The sequence below is a fragment of the Berghia stephanieae genome, chromosome 5 (genome assembly GCF_034508935.2).
Source record: "Berghia stephanieae isolate SIO BIC M18660-M18661 chromosome 5, UCSD_Bste_1.3, whole genome shotgun sequence".
Classification (NCBI taxonomy): Eukaryota; Metazoa; Mollusca; class Gastropoda; order Nudibranchia; family Aeolidiidae; genus Berghia; species Berghia stephanieae.
This window is the reverse complement of record NC_088364.1, coordinates 35,805,433-35,822,932: the sequence shown is the minus strand read 5'-3', so window position 1 is coordinate 35,822,932 and position 17,500 is coordinate 35,805,433. Positions and strand designations below refer to the sequence as shown.

Genomic DNA, 17,500 nt, shown 5'->3' with positions numbered 1-17,500 from the left:
ACAGATTGTAGAAATTGCTTGTTACCCTTCAAAAAATACTCATAGCCATATTTAAAATACCCTATTATCAATACACTTGTTGGGTGGACAGGAGAGCAAAAGAAAATGAACGATGTGTAATAATAATAATATGTTCCTTTGCTTTTGAAACAAGTGCTCTACCAACTGAATAATCAGGATTCTCATAGATGGTATGCAATCTCTTTAAAATAGTTAGGGGTCTTTTCTATTGCTGTTGTTGTTGTAGTCGTTGCTGTTTGTTGTTTTGTTTTTGTTTGTTTTTGTTGTTGTTGTTTTGTTTGGGTTTTTGTTTTGTTTTTATTTATAAGGATATTTCTTGATAGTCGTCATGATAGTCATTCATTAGTTGATATTACGAGGCTTAAACGAGAGGTAAACACATTCTCTCAATAATTCATGAAACCTTTTAAGATTTTTGACACAGGATTTGTCACACTCACACCTTCAATCCCACTGGGACAAACATCTCTGGTTGTTTACAAACAATAAAACGAATGAAGTCGGCGTCTCTCTGCTCTTTGTCATTGTTTTAAGACCTCCAGTTGGGTGATTAGTTCTCACTAGATTCTCACAAGAAGGCTATAAATGTCAAAGGTTACACATAGTTTTGTGTTGATGCGATTGATCAAGCGAGTAAAACAGATGAGTATTCTACTTCAACGCATACCATTGATAGCAAAACCTGTGTAGTTCGCTCTGTTCAGCAATCATTGTCATTGTTACTTAGTAATCACTGTTCGGACTATCCGAGCCAGGTCAAGGGGAGTGGTTATGTTTCCCTTCACTGCAAGTCAAATGTGTCCCTCATTGAATAAAACAACACAAACAAAAATGAATGATTAGAGTTTAGAGTCAAGATGAGAGAGAGAGAGAGAGAGAGAGAGAGAGAGAGAGAGAGAGAGAGAGAGAGAGAGAGAGAGAGAGAGAGAGAGAGAGAGAGAGAGAGAGAGAGGACAATTTCTTTGATGACAGCAGGTAAAATCTGGATGAGCCTGTAGTGTCGGTTTGATTTTTGCTAATGAAGTAGAGGGTTCGTGTCAGGTGGAAGGGTTTCTCTCCCCGAGAGATTTTGGCCTTGCGCAGATTAATGTAATTTTCTGTAACCAGCCACTTTTATCTCAGGAGTAAATAGCAATTAAACATGTCGGATTACATGAATATGAATACAAATGAGCAATTGTATTATGATATTCATATCTTTTATGTATGAAGTAGACTACAATACGGGGAATTACGACATAACCTGTCACTACGGTATGTGAGGGTTAATTAATTTTAAAACTAATTGTCCTATACAGACTTCTTGATAGGCGCGTGCGATGTTGCCGTAGGCGAATTACTCAATAGATGATTTACAAAATATTACGCCATAGCCTATATATAGACTAATTTCGGGTAAATGGTACACTTTTAGAAACAGTCACACATAATGACCATGGATTGCATAAGGTAAAGAAGACCATTAAATCTTGCATTGGTAAAACACCTTTTTAACATTTTCCAATCCGAGATAATCTAAAAGTCCCATCTACATGTTTGTTTATCTTTAGTGGTAAACGACAACGATGCGGTATGATCTTTGCTTCGTACCCAGAACGCACCGAGTTCGACTCCCCCTGCACTAGCTCACGTTGCGGCGCTGCACTGCGGCTGACGCGTGGGTTAGTCCAATTTTCCATTGGAACAGGCCGAAAAGACAGGTTTCCCATTGGGAATGAATTAAACTAGCGCATTTATGTACCCGCATTCTGACATGGAATTCACCCACCACTGCATGTTTTTTTGGGGTTTTTTTTTTTTTTTTGGGGGGGGGGGGGGGGGGGGTTGTAACCAAAATACAAAAGCATGATTAAAAACAGTCTGACAGCTCTCACTTCACCAAAAATCTAGTGACTGGCATGTTCCCTACACTAAACATGACACACTAAGACATAACAAATATAGATAGAATGCGCTTGGCCAAGGAGTTCACAACATTGCCATCCGGAAGTATAACGGACCAACACACAAACTCTGTGTAACCATGAACTTTTATAGTCTGGTTAATACAGTTTAGTGAGAACAACTCACAAACGCGGATGGCAAAAACAATAACAAAGGCCTGAGTGACGTCATCTGCATACTATCTATATATTACTTTGAACAAAGCAATGTAATGGGAATGATCTATATTAACTTTCCATGTGCTCGAGGTCATTGGTCACATTGCAAAATGTGCTCAAAATGACCCACTTAGTGAAAAGTGTTCACAGCTTTTTAAATATCTAACATCACGATTGGTCATTTGATTCAGGTTGTCACATGGGTATGTTTATAACATTTGTAAACAAAGCAGCGTGTTTACATTTGTTAAGAAATATTCAATTGTTGGACAGCAACATGATCATGTGATTGATGACTTGGTTGAACGAAAACAGGAATATAGATCGCTCCCATTGATGTCACAGTGATCTACTCACAAATAAGGTTCCAAAGTCTGGGCGTCACTCCCTCTTATCAACGCTCACAGCAACCAAAACTGGTTCCACTTGGACATCGGTAAAACCGACAGGACTTCCTCTCCGAGCGATATCGACAATCAGGAGCAAACCGAACCATTTTAGCAACAAAAAAAGTTAGATCAATTTGATTGTTTTAACAGTAACTGTGCTCGTTGTAATGATCACAGCTTGATTCTATCTGTTGAGTCTGGAACCGAAATGTCTGTTGCTAAGCAGGTGGGTCCCTGTTATTTTGTCCCTATTAAACGTGAGAGGAAATTGAGCAAACTTGTCAAAAAGTAAAAAATTATAACGAAATGAAATTCATGTAATAATAGACACGTAAGGGAAGGGAACAAAACCACGCTTCTCGGACACACGTCATAATGTAAATAATGGCAGTGAGTGGTAAATATAGATAGTTCGAAGATGACGTCACTCAGGCCTTTGTTATTGTTTTTGCCATCCGCGTTTATGAGTTGTTCTCACTAAACTGTATTAACCAGACTATAAAAGTTCATGGTTACACAGAGTTTGTGTGTTGATCCGTTATACTTCCGGATGGCAATGTTGTGAACTCCTTGACCAAGCGCATTCTATCTATAGCGAACAACACAGGTTTTACCATCGATGGTTTGTGTCGATGTAAAATAACCTATGTTCTGCCGTCTGATCAATAGATAGTGTTCGCTTGGATAAGAAACTGAAAACATTGTCATCCGGAAATATAATGGACCAACACACAAAACTATGGGTAACCATGAACTTTTATTGTCTGGCAAAAAACAATAACAAAGACCCGAGTGACGTCAACTTCATTCTATCTATAGGACCAAACACAGAAAACTATGTGTAAACTTAAACGTTTATAGTCTGATCGAGAAAATCGTTTGACAACTAGTCACCCATTTGGCGGTTTAAAAAAACCCCAACAACAATGATCAGAGAAAGGTCGGTTTCATTCACGTTATTGTTTATAAACAACCAACAATGTTTGTCCGAGCCCGTTTGAAGGAGTGTCACACAATCCACGTTTTGATTGGTCAAAAATCTACTGGTTAATTATTACAAGTGGCCACATCCCGAAATCGAATCCCTTACGTACCTAATAGATTAGTTGTAAATCTTTTTGAGCTCAACGAGTCTTCCAGGAAGTTTGATTTTGACACATAAACCTGCTTCGTATTTAGTGCATTCATAACGTGTTAAACAGAGCAAACGAAATCCCCAGGTACGGCTTCGGGCGAGAGTAGAGGCTGCTTCACAGGAGGAAGGGAATGTTATAAGAACGTGACTATTCACGTACGTATGTATTTTAAAGATTTAGGAGGCTCAGTATTAAGCCTTGAGCGTTGTTCTGTCTGAGACTTGAAACTTTATGATATGGCCAAACAGTCTTCCCTAAAGTTACATCAGGACGACAATCAGAGAGCCAGTTATTCTTCTACATTGATTTCCCTTGTGAAGATATGAAGACACCATTTTAAAAAAACTAAATAAACAAAAATGCTCATTTATACGGCTCACCCTACGAAAAGGGCAGAAAAGTCGTGAAGTTACACATTCAAATTTTCCGGTTCCAAAATCCTTGGAAGTGTGTATGTAACCAGCCCTTCCGAGGACTAATAATGATTCGGTTACATATCGAAACATAAGGTGGCATAAGTATTTTGGTAGCAGGGTGTACAGGCAGATTTTTATGATTACAGGACGTAAAAGAGCGAGGATGAATGATTTATCTTAATGACCAGCATATATTTAGACTAGAAAATAAAATGCCATCACTCTGAAACTAGAAGATCAATTACACACGGTATGTATCCAGTCCTCCGGAAGATTGGTTTTACACTTCCAATGAGATCGGAACCAGTTTGTTGACATCACACGTTTTATCCCTATTACCATGCTAAATTACACAACGTTTAATCTATTCCCACAACATATGGCATGGAATCTATTCTATTGTTTCAGACAGATCTAATCATTTTTTTTGGTACCCTTTTTAATCAATTCATCAAAATGCTTTCGCCATGAATCAATTTACAACTGAATCGATTGGGGTAATATTATTAATAAGACCTTTTCCGAGTGCATAAAACTGGGGATAGATTATATTGTCATTGCCATCCACCGTGTCAAATGCCACACTTTATTTCACTTCCTTTTTTTTTTTTTTTTACAAGGCAAGACACAATACCGATTCGGCCATCGACATAATTCTCAAGTTGACATTGGCTTTGACTCTAGGATTCCTGAGCAAGCCCAACAAGTTTGAAATGGGAAAAGAAATTGCAAGCTTCTTTACTAAGGACAAGAAAAGTCACTTCTGTGTTGATTGATCAAGATATGTATGTTACTGAGACATTTTTTTGTTGTTGCCGTTTTGACTATTACTTCTTTTCCACGGGAAGGATTTAATTTATTATCTATATAATGCTTGGAAATAACATATATCCGATTACCCGATTGGCCCGTGATTTTATATTTTAGGGAAATATATCGGCTAGAACGAGGACCCATCAGGACCAAAACACTGATAACAGGAATTCCAAGACTTTTTTTAAAATCTTTTTTTTTTTGTTCTCATATACTGCTTTCAATAATTCAACATTCAATTAATTCTGCTAAACCAGTGCGAATATTATACTGGTATGTTATATTATACGTACTAATATTCCTTTCCCCAGCGATTTAGTTTTCATTGCCCTTCCATATAAGAAGGGTGTACGTTGTAGCGCAGACATTATTCACACACCCTACTATCCTTTTGATGATCGTAGTAATGTAATGTTATGTAAAAATTATGTAGCACTTACTCTTTTTCTTCCTTTTAACCTGAATCTCATTAGCATAAGTATTAGTGTCATGGTCGAGGTGGGGACAAAACATGAAACAAAAAAATATGATCACACTGACGGTGTCACGATAGTAATACATCATAATTCATTGGTCAAATGCAAATTTGTAAACATATGATGGAAATATGAAATAACTCTACTAAAGGGTAAAAAGAAGTCATTTAAATCCTTTAGGTCCAAATGTATGTACCTATTATAAAGTCTGATAGCTCTAATTGTTAAGATCTCGGTGTTGTTTGTGGATTTTACTCTCAAGCCAACGTAAAATATTCTCCATTGAAACGATATTAAAAGAAGCCCATAATTGCGCCTGGCTATCAGACCCCACAAATATGTATAAAATCACTTTATTCATTCTCAATGGTAAATTTATCTTCAGGGTCTATTCAAAGGGAATACCAGAATAACTTTGGCGTCAGCCTCGATGCAGCGCCGCAAAGTGAGCTAGGGCAAGGTGCCTTTCTCAAGATGGGTAGTCAAACTCGGTACCTTTCAGGTACGAAGCAAAGACCATACCGCTGAGCCACGGTTCCCCCATAAATTCAAAGCTTCAGAGTTTAGCATGCTTTATCCTCGTTGCGAATATCAGACAGCGACCATCTCTTGCTATCCCTTGGATAGTTTTTCCTCCAGACCTAATAGACCCCAGCGACCTAATAAATCTTGTCGTGCGGCTATGTGATCTAGTGGTATGACGCTCGCTTTCGGATCGGAAGGTCCTGAGTTCGAGCCTTGCTCGGCGCATAGTTAAGTCCTTAGAAAAGGCTCTTTACTCACATTCTCTCACCGTACTTAGGTGTAAAATGAGTACCTGGCCGTTGTTTTTGTTTGTTTTTAAGGGTTTTACGGCGCTTGCAACACATTAAGGTCATATAATCGCCAGTAAAAAGGAAGAAAATGGGATAGTAAAAAGTTATAGAATTACAATTAAAGCACAAAAGAAAAGGTGAGACAAAGGGGAATTGGTTCAAATAGGGAACAGATGTAGATTCCAAGAGCACACCATCAAAGTACTTAGTTTGAGATCACCTAAAAGCCTCATCCACAGGCCCGAACTAAGAGGAACATACTCAAATGCTTACAAATTATATAATATAATATGTAAACTAAACATAATACAATGCATAACAGAGTGATGATTTACAAGGAAAAAAATATCACCTCCCAAAACAATAACTATGCATTTGACTGTTTCCCTCCCAGCCAGGACTCTGGCCAGGGCCAGGTAAAAAACCAAGTAATCTCATTCCAAGACAAAGACAGAAAGCATGTTGGAAAATAGATATATGGGGATAGAAGGCACAGTATGTACCTCCCTGCCCGCTATGGGAGGTCAGGATCCCCACCCAGTTCCTGGCCGTTAACAGCATTATTTCTGTCGGAAAAAAAATTGTATTATCGCCTAATTGACGTCATGTCTCGTTCTACATGTTAAATATTGCTGTTGGTTAGGGATCCAATGTAATGCGCTTTGAGCACGTTAAGTGGATATTGCACTTTATAAAAGCTCAAGTTTAAAAAAGCTCAAGTTTGTCTGAACTGAGTGCTCAGAAAAAAAATAAACATCGATTTAACCCTGGGACGCTTGTGAGTCGAGCCCTCTATCATGAAGCATTGTAAAGTGCATTGAGCATGGTAAATCCATGGAAAATAAATGTTGATATTCATTATTAAATTGAGCAATCCGGTTTCAAGCCAAAGTTGCAACTGACAACCAGTGAGCTACCCAGAAAATTATTAACTCATTATTTATGACTGTTTGGTATCATTTTTTTTAGCCAAGTAGTACCTCTGATGAGGGCAATAGGGTGAGTCTAATACTCACTAATATATAGAGATAGCTATAGTCCAACTGGACAAGACATGATGATATCTGTTTGTTTTGTTTTTAAGGGTTTTAGGGCGCTTGCAACACATTAAGGTCATATAAACGCCAGTAAAAAGGAAGAAAATGAGTTACTAAAAAGTTCTAGAATTACAATTAAAGCACCGAGAAAAGGTAAGACAAAGGGGAATTGATTCAACTAGAAAACATATGTAGATTCCTAGAGCACACTATCAAAGTACTTAGTTTGAGATTACCTAAAAGTCCCATCCAGACACAAGCACATCCCCACTAAGAGGAACACACTCAAATGTTTACAAACCATAAATAATATGTAAACAAAACATAATACAGTGCAAAACAGAGAGATGATTTACAAGGAAAAAAATATTATCTCCCAAAACTAACTTTACATTTGACTGTTTCCCTTCCAGCCAGGGTGCCGGACAGATCAGGACAAAACCAAGTAATCTCATTCCAAGACAAAGACAGAAAGCAAGTTGGAGAACATATATAAGGGGATAGAAGTCACAGTAAGTACCTCCCTGCCCACTATGGGGGGTCAAAAACCCTACCCAGATGATGATATCTCATCTCACGTCTTTCTGGATATTTCGTAAAGTAGCTACCACATTCCAAGTTGTTTTTGATGTTGTTGTCAACTGAAGAAAGGTTTTTGTTTGCCCAAAACTTCCGTTTTAAGTTTTATTATGTCTTTTTTTTTAACCTGTTTTATTATTATTTATTTTCATTCAATACTTTTTACAGTTCACAATTTTCAGCAGATTATTATTCACTTTGACCCGTGGAAAATAAAATATTTTCTTTACTCTTTTGTGGCGTTGGTGGCTGTCACAGATCAAGGTGGTGGCTGTGTCCCGTCTCGTAAAAAAAGGTCAAGCTTGATCAGTGATGGTTAGGCTATCAAGTTTATGGTCCGGCGTTGTGTCATTAATTAGGAAAGTTATTACACGTATGTGACTCCCCACAACTCAGGATTAAAAGAACACTTGATTATAGGCTTAAACGAATATCATTAGAATATGGTTGCAGGACGCACCTCGTATGACTTTACACCTAAACATACGACCGTTTTCATTCAGACAGCAAAATAAAAAATGTTTAACTATTAATAATGGCTTTAAGCCTTTGTTGTACTGGTTGTCTCTCTTACTCACCCTATGCTATCTTCACCTCCATATCAATATCAAAAGAATTGACTATAAACGATAACAGCAAAAAAAAAAGGAAGGAAATGAAAAAAGAATAGTACTCAAATCTCAATAAGCTAAACTTCGCCCGTTTAATTAATTTCAGTGTAAATGGTCATTATGTTATTTCGGAAGCAAAGTGGTATTATTTATACAAAATCAATATCAAAACATATGTTTCAATGGTATTAGATCCCATTTCCCAATATCAAAAGGTAAAAACAAAATGCCCGTATAAAGATATAATAACTCATGATAGTATGGCAAGATGTTAAATAAACAAGATGGTAGGGAGATAGAGAAGCATGTAATAACATTGAGTGATAGTAAAACAAACAGAAAACAACAACTCTAAATATACTTTAATCATAGTAACAGCATAAGCTGGATGCTATTCAATATTGTATTATTAAATATGACATATGGTTCGAGTAGCATAGAGCCAGGTCTTTTTGTATACCTTTGGGCTACGCATCATTCATTTTTTTTAAACCTAACCAGAGACTGAATGAATAAATGAGTTTTATCAAATTTATGCTTATTTAGCTTAAAAGAAAAACTTATAAAAAAAATATTGTTAAACATGTTTCTTTGACCACATTGGATCACATAACGGTAGTGGTGCATGCATACCCTAGGTTTTCGGGAAAACATTTTCCTTATTGAAATAGTTCATTTTGAATCTTTAATAGGACTTGCGACAATTTGATTTTACAAAGCATAAATTTAAATGTTCAAACGCTACACCCTTAAAGATGTGGAGTAGTGACTTTTTGCTGAACACAAAGCCGCTTAAAAGGCTCAATGTAAAAAAAGACAAGATAGTGATTGTCTTTCAAAGTGTAGAAAAAAACTATAAAAATAAATAAGGAACCAGGATAAATCGGATGGTTATACTTTCAGCTCATGGTTTCGTGAATTAGTCTGTATGAAACAATCACGCAATTGGGAAAGTTTTCAAATTTAGTCTTCAAGATAAGAACAAGACATGGCATCAAAAGAAGCTGCATCATAATATGAAGGCATCACTTCCATCAAAATGGGCCAATGTCGCCGCCCTCGGAGGTGTAAAATGGCTGTTGTTCAGCACAGTCTTGCTCTAAGTCTAATTAACTAAATTTACTTAGTGTCTCGTCTTCTTGCCTCTGAAGCCTCGAAACTTCTCATTGAAACTAGAGGTAAGCCTCACCACGCTCTGAAGGATATGTAACTAACTCCTCCCCTTTATCATTTTTTATAATGTATATCATTTAACAATTGAAAATAAAAATTATCATCAAAAAAATTCAATGAGACTCGATGACTCAAATCAAATGCCATCATAACCTTGGATTATTGCACTCACTAGAACACAGTTGTGGCTATCAAAACATAAGAGAGACCAACATAATATTATAAAATTATTGAACTGAAATTTGGATAAGGCAGTGCAGCTATTGAAAACAGAATATAGTCAAAGTGTCATTAATGCTTTGAGCTTTTATATATCAATATAGTGTGTTTAAAGCAATTTACAAGGGGTATAAAGCCTACAACAAAAATTAACATGTAAGACGAGATATGCGGCTGTTGGGCGCCATTACATTTTTTTTTCAAAAGAGACAACACTGACTAACCAGAGACTCATTTTACACCTGCGGTGAGAGAATGTGAGTAAGGAGCCATTTCCAAGTACTCACTTTTGCTCCTTCAGAGCAGAAATCGAATCAGAGACCTACTGGTCCGAAGGTGAGTGTCATACTACAAAACCACAAAGTCACTCATTTATAAACACAGGCAAACCTAACTTTCCCATGCAATATTATCAGCATCACTAATTGTCAACCTATTGAAAAGCACAAACAACAATCAAAATCAATATTGAAACTATTTGTTATACCGCCAATAATTATAGTTACGATTTACACAACATTTTATCAATACAACCAAATCAGAAATATATCTATTTAATAACAAACACATTTTCAACAAACTAAGAAAATCAGTGATGGCCAGAGAAAAGTTAATGAATGGGGTGATTTTTTTTACAATTAAATAACATAGAGATTTATGTGGAAAAATCAGTTCTTTTATATCAAAATACATTATTTATGTCTTAAATAGGCCACAAACATCCATCTCCCCCATATTCTAAAAACAAAACCAAAACTGGAATAATTCCATTTAAAAATTAATATCTTTATTTTTACAAAACGTTATAAAAAATAAACACAATATATATGGGAGGAAAAGCCACCCAATGTCAAATATTTATAATTTACACTATATTTCATCAATCCTAGCCTTCATATCTAACCTAAGCCAAAAAATGTTGCCCTCCTCACAGCTCTTCTCCCCATTCCATCAGCATATATTTGTTACATAAAGATCTGAATAAGTGTGTATGAAAGGTGCCAGACAAAACAAGAAAAAAAATATAAGAAAAAGACCATCTCAAAAATCAGTCTACCTTGACTGGGGATTGAACCTCATTTTCAGATTACCGGTCACATGTGCTATCATTACACCACAAAGGCTCCCGGTAGTTGAGACAATTTTATATATTTAATACCTATATTCTTCATAAGGGAATACATGTTTACACTGTGAACCCTCGCATCAAACAACACATACATTGAAGATGAGAGGATGACGACGAATTTTAGATATAATGTTACTGTTACGATTGTCAAGGAATACAGTTGTGAGAAGTCCTTCTTTATCGATAATAGTAACGAGCATTAAATCTCAAACTCTAATAGTGATGATTTTTTTCTCTTGTTTTGTCATTTTCTCTAATCTGGACCATACGAAATCCAACACCTTTTCTCAGACTATCACACAAAGAAGAGATATTACCTTTTAAATATATCATAACCTATGCACTAGTTATGTAAATGTCTTTGGTTTTATATTTTAAAGCAATTGGTGATGGTAAAATAATATATAAAATATGAATTCTTTGTTTAAAATCACTGAAAATAAATTTGCAAATAAAGAGAGATCAAAGACATTCCTTCAAAAACCATGAATTTGTAAAACACTGGGGACCTTATGGACAATATTTTGCTCAATTATTTAGATTTCCATAACAACAATGAGCCCATAAGGAATTGGGTAATCAGACCTGCAAATACATACATGTCGGTCACAATGCAATGCCTTTACCACTCAGCCACTTCACCTGCTAAATAAATTTCATCCATAAACGAAATTTCTTAAATTTGGAATAGTGATCTTGTTAAAAACTAAGTTTGAAAATGTGACCTTATCAAATGACCTTAATTTGACAATATTATTTTAAAACAAAAATGTATTACAATGCGAAAATATTTCTAATTATCAATGACTGTTGAAACAAACATTTTTAAAAAAGAAAAATCTTCATCGAATGTCAATATTTCAAGTATCAAAAAGACAATATTTAGTTTAAAATATTTTAAACTAGATCAATAAGTAAACATAAGGAGAGTTTTGTTTTTCACGGATGCTATTTGATAATAAGAAAATTAAACCTTAGGAGTCATGGGGTGCATGGATCTGTTCATCCCAGTTTCTGTGGCAGTATTTTTAGACGAAACTGTCGTTTCCATGTTCTCCATTTCATCAGTCGGCATTAATCAGTAGAATGGTTTTTCTTTCGAGAGTTAAGTGTTGTTTGTTTATTTACATCCTTACTTCCGCTGTGTTAGCCATAATAAACAAAGCAGAAGTAAGGATGTAAATAAATAAACAACACTAAACTCTCGAAAGAAAAACCCTTCTACAGATAAATGCCGACTGATGAAATGGAGGACATGGAAATGATCGTTGCAGCTAAAAATATGTGAGTGAATCTATTTATTTTTATATGCTCTAACCTAAATTATCAAGCACTCTCGTACCTACAAGTACCCACCAACACTCATAAATATATATATATATATATATATATATATATATATATATATATATATATATATATATATATATATATATATATATATACGAATATTTGGATGAAAATCATAATTACAGAGTTTGCTAGATAAAAAAGCCATTTTATTTTTTAAAGTCTAACCATTCAGTGTCATAAACTTAAAGCAATATCTTCCAAATTATTTGGAAATCGAAGGCTTTTTTTTTTCAAAAGACATTCATTATAAAGTTAGAAATATAATTAAACTTGTAAATATCAAACATGCGATGATTCCCTGAATTATGGTTTTTAAGTACACTTTTCTCTCAGACAAAAAATAGATATCTGATTGACATGTTTTATCTTGACTTCAAATGCAATTAATATAACGCGACTTAAACCAAGTAGCAAAAGTAATTAGCGACTTTTAAAAAATGGAGACATCTAATCACAGTAAAAAATTAGATAATAAATAAATAAAACAAATCAAATTTTTTTTAATTTGCAAAGTTCAACAATAACAATGTAGGCTCTTCTACAGTTCGAGTATTGCATTTTTTGTTCAATGAATTCTTTGCTTAACTTTCATTGCTTCTTTTTTAATTTCAAAGACAATTCAACATACATGAACGAGGCAGATTCCTTTGTATTTTCAAACCTGCACTTATTAATTTAATTACAATTAAAATATCTTCCGATTTTCAACAGTTTTCCGTGAGCACTTGATTATATTGTCATTTATAATTGAATAAATCTACTCGTAACACAAAACTTGCAGATCAACATAAGATTTGATAATAAATCGATATGGATCACCATAAATAGATACTTCAACTTCATCAATTATTGATAATACAAATATCACATCTGATTAATGTATATTGAAGTCATGGACCGTATTGGAAAAATAAGAAAAAAAAATGAAACGGCTTCAAAAAAGAAAAATACTACAAAATATGCACAGGGACTTTACTTTTCTTTTTGAAAAAAATGAATATAACTATCGACTTAAGAGTTTAAAACTAAAAAACAATCATGGTTCTCATAGCACAGTGTTTTATGTGTGTGAAGGACCACTTGATGTATTTTAATATAATCCGCTAAGAGCCTTCACGCCTTATGAGAAAAAGGGAAATAATCTGTCTAAAACAAGCACCATAAATAATACCATTTTCAAAGAGTATTGTCGCAAAATCTTAAGACATGGTGATAGGTTTCGGTTGTCAACTGACTTTTCCCCGGAAGAAATATTAACCACGTTCTAGTGGTGTTAAATATGTGATGTATTTTTCCCCTACCGACCACATTCTTTTCCATCGTTCCCCTACCGCCCAAAGCCTGATACCCTACCAGCCACCCGATCTTACCACTATCAGAACATTTTTATGATGCACTACAATTTGATATACAACTCAAATGAATAACAAGCAAGGCTGTACTGTAAATATCATCTTAAGTATACAGTAATTAAGACTATAATTTATTCATTTTAAAAAATAAGCTTAAAATTCTCGCTTGAGGCTCTTTACAATGTCTACCTGCCAAGGAAACATTAATAGAGTAACAATGATGAGGACAAGACATGACATGCAGATTTAAAAAAAAAACAAACATTAAATTGAAACAAATACTCATCGAGCCCTTCCTCGTCAAGGGCTTCAATGATATCACGCTGGCTGCCCGAGCATTGTTTTGTTTTTTTTAATGTAACCAGCGCTTGCACTGGCCATTGTATTCTCTCTTGCTGAAGCAATCTGATGAACTTGATGGATCATCGTCCTGAATAACCTATGTATGAGTCTCTGACTAGTTTCACAGAGGATGATTTCTAACTTTCTTTTTATGCCCTTCCCTCTCCCTTTCTGCTTCAGTTCCAATCTATCTGCTTTATTTTTTCCCTCTCCTGACGTTCCCTTTCCTGCTCAGTCTTCTTTGTAGCCTCTTTTTCTGTCTTCAGCAGCCACTGTTAAACGACAAATTGTTTAGCAACTATTTACACATCTAGGTCTAGGAAATAAAAAATAAAAAAACATAAAACGTTTTAAGGTGTTTGGTAGGGTTTATTAAAGACCCATTTAAAGTGTTTGGTTGGTAGGGGATGGGACATGCGAAAATGCCTTCCCTCACCGACCAACCTGTTTTCAGGACACAGTGGAGATTCAACACCGATTTGACAATGGTAATGCCTAAATATAGATCCCAGGAGGTAGATTTAAGCCACTCAATATATTTATACTGTTAAAAGAGTTACATTCGGCTTTTTTGTCAGTCAGAATGGACGACGTGCAAGCCATAAGACAAGAAACATTTTCATCTTACCTGAACAAAAGTTGTCAATTTGAGTGAGTTTTCGCTACAACTCACAAATGATGTAATAGGGTTATTACAACTAAAATCATTCAATTAAAGACGTAACAAAACAAATACTCTCTATTTGGTCAGTCGGGGAAATGGTCGGTAAGGGAAGGGACGACTCTACTAAATAAAATTTTAATGTGTTTTTTCTTCTTATAAGATTTTTAAAAACGAGACATCTATCTTTAATTGTTCATAATTGTTTGGGATATTTTATTTTTGGGGGGAAGGGGGGTGGGGGGGGGAAGGTTGTTACGTTTTGTTTTTTGTTGTTTATTTTTGAGGTTTGATTTTTGGGGGATTTTTCGGGGTTTACTTTTTTTACTGTTCCAATTATTCAACAAGTGACAGCAGTGTAAAAAATGCAGAGAAAAAAAAGGAAATAAAATTATCCTGTAATAACATTTAATGCTGTTTGTGTTTACAGTTGGGCCTGTATTCCATACTCTTTGATGACTTTTTTTCTTTTTTTTTTTTTTTTATGTTCTCTTTTATCTAAAAAAAAATTAATTACTTTCATCTGATTAATGGATGAGATCATGTATGTAAATTCATTTAAAAGGATATTCTGATATTAGATTGTCTTTGCGCTTTGATCTTTAAAAGAAATCCAACAATTTTAAAAGTGAAAGCATATTACACAAAATCAGACCTTTCTTCCTTTACTTGCTTAATCAGCTCGTAAATCAGACCTTTTTTCCTTTACTTGCTTAATCAGCTCGTAAATCAGACCTTTCTTCCTTTACTTTATTTTCTTGGTGCTTTATCAGATCATAAATCAGAACGTTCTTCCTTTAATATATTTTCTTGCTGCTTAATCGGCTCATAAATCAGACCTTTCTTCCTTTACTATATTTCATCTTTAATGACTAAAATATTTTTGTTTGTCTAAATATGGCATATTCCTTCTTCTTTTCAAATTCACTTTATTCACATCTTAAAAGCAAATCATATTCGATAAAATGTTCCTGAAACCCACTTATATTCATTAGGTAGTATGGCTTCGCAGCTTTAAGCGGTTTTTATCTTGTATAGAATAAATGGAGTTGACCTTATTCACCTCCTTTGCTATTGTTTTTAGACAGCCAGTTGGGTTATTAGTTCTCACTAAAATCCCCCGAAAAGGCTATAAACGTTAAATTTTACTCATAATTATGTGTGTTGGTGCAATTGATCTAACAAGCAGGAGAGGTATGTATTTACCTAAATAAATGAGAATGTCCAGGTCGATTTAGTATCGCAGAATCCCATTGTCCCAAGATCGCTTCAAATTGTTGTTGAACTAAATTGTCATTGTATGAACGGAAATTATTTCAGGAACATTTTACGAGTACCTTATAGAAATTTCATAAAACAAAGAATGAATTTCAGATAGTTAGAAAAGAATTTAGTATAACAATCTGCCTTCTGTCAATTTTACTTTACAAATGCCTACAAAAGGCCAGACTCTTTTGCCATGCTGTGGAACACACTCTTGTCGTCGTCCATTAAAGCCCTTGGCATATCAAATTCGAGAATCTCTCCTTGAGACAAAACCAAGATTCTAAGGATTTAAAGGGAAAAGAGGGAACAAAAAATGAAATTTGGAGACCAAATGTTAATAATATGGGAAGAAAATATTTTACAATAATGATCCTAGTTTTTCATGCCAAATGCGAATGCTTAGCTAACTTCAAATCGCACAGAAATTAAATATACATTGAGGTAGATAAATAGAGAAATGAGAGAGGCAATGGTTAAAGAGAGAGAGAAACACAGAGAGAGAGAGAGAGAGAGAGAGAGAGAGAGAGAGAAGGAGAGAGAGAGAGAGAGAGAACCATTAAGCACATGTAGCTGGAGTTTATCCCAGTTTCTAAAGCGTGAAATCGACAAAAGCAATTGTTTTCTACTATCGTGAGTAATTTCCACCAGATCAGACAGACACAACTACCAAATCGCTGCTGGGTTGATGGGGGAATAAGGAAAAAAATCTCAACCTCACCTGGGATCGATCTCTGTCCCTAGCTATTGGGATCTAACATGCCCTAGAATTGATTTCATCTCACCTGTTATAATCTATGACAGTCTTGAGTCGATGGGCGACAGTCAAGACAGTGCAATGTCTGAAAGCCTCACGGATTGTTTTCTGAAGTAGATGATCTGTTTCTAAATCCACAGCAGCCGTTGCCTCATCTAGAACCAGAATCTTTGTTTTCCTCAATAGGCTCCTTGCTAAGCATACAAGCTGTCTTTGTCCAACACTGAGATTTCACAAGATAAAGAATATGAGATTATATTCAAAACAAGATAAACAGAATCAATCTTTAAAATATAAATACATAAAGCAACACCTCGACTGATATACCCTGATGTCGTTCGTTTATGATGTAACTCTATATTGGAAATTCAAAATAAAAATTAAATGGTTTTAGACTTAATTAAGAAGTTACATTATTATTCGGTATCATGGCTATTTCAAAATCTTTAAATTCATAATCAATTTTTTAAATAATATCTTAGAGCATGCACACATTCATCCAGTTTTTTTACAAAATATATTGCAGGGAATCTTAACTTTCACATTCTGCGTTTAATTTCATATTTTGCTCTAACTATTGTAATTTTTCTCTATCGCACACTTTTTTAAAGACACCAACCTACCTGAGGTTTTGGCCACCCTCTTCGCATACAAAGTGGATTCCTCCTGGCATGGCCCTGACAAAGCCTCCCATGTGGGCGTTGTCCAAGGCTTGCCACACTGCCTCATCTGCGTAGTCATTGAAAGGGTCAAGGTTAAAACGCAGGGTGCCAGAAAAGAGTACTGGATCCTGAATGAAAAAAAAAATATGAAAAAGAAACAGAATTATTATGTAAAGGGAGTCCAGACAATCATT

General features: G+C 35.0%; 1 protein-coding gene across 3 annotated transcripts in view; it reads right to left on the bottom strand.

The window, feature by feature from the left end:
* Window positions 1-12,826: 12,826 nt before the first annotated feature.
* Window positions 12,827-17,500, bottom strand: part of LOC144972826 (multidrug resistance-associated protein 1-like) — a 39,529-nt gene continuing 34,855 nt past the window's right edge. Inside the window, exons 30-33 of one of the 3 annotated variants that reach the window (XM_078914506.1) lie at window positions 17,268-17,434; window positions 16,673-16,867; window positions 16,048-16,170; window positions 12,827-14,235 (exon numbers count right to left, since the gene is read on the bottom strand). In XM_078914506.1, the coding sequence (XP_078770632.1) occupies window positions 16,059-16,170; window positions 16,673-16,867; window positions 17,268-17,434 (474 nt within the window). In that variant the 3' untranslated portion in view covers window positions 12,827-14,235; window positions 16,048-16,058. Of the gene's footprint in view, window positions 14,236-15,373; window positions 16,171-16,672; window positions 16,868-17,267; window positions 17,435-17,500 lie in introns of those variants that run through there. The other 2 variants (XM_078914504.1, XM_078914505.1) reach the window with 2 other exon arrangements.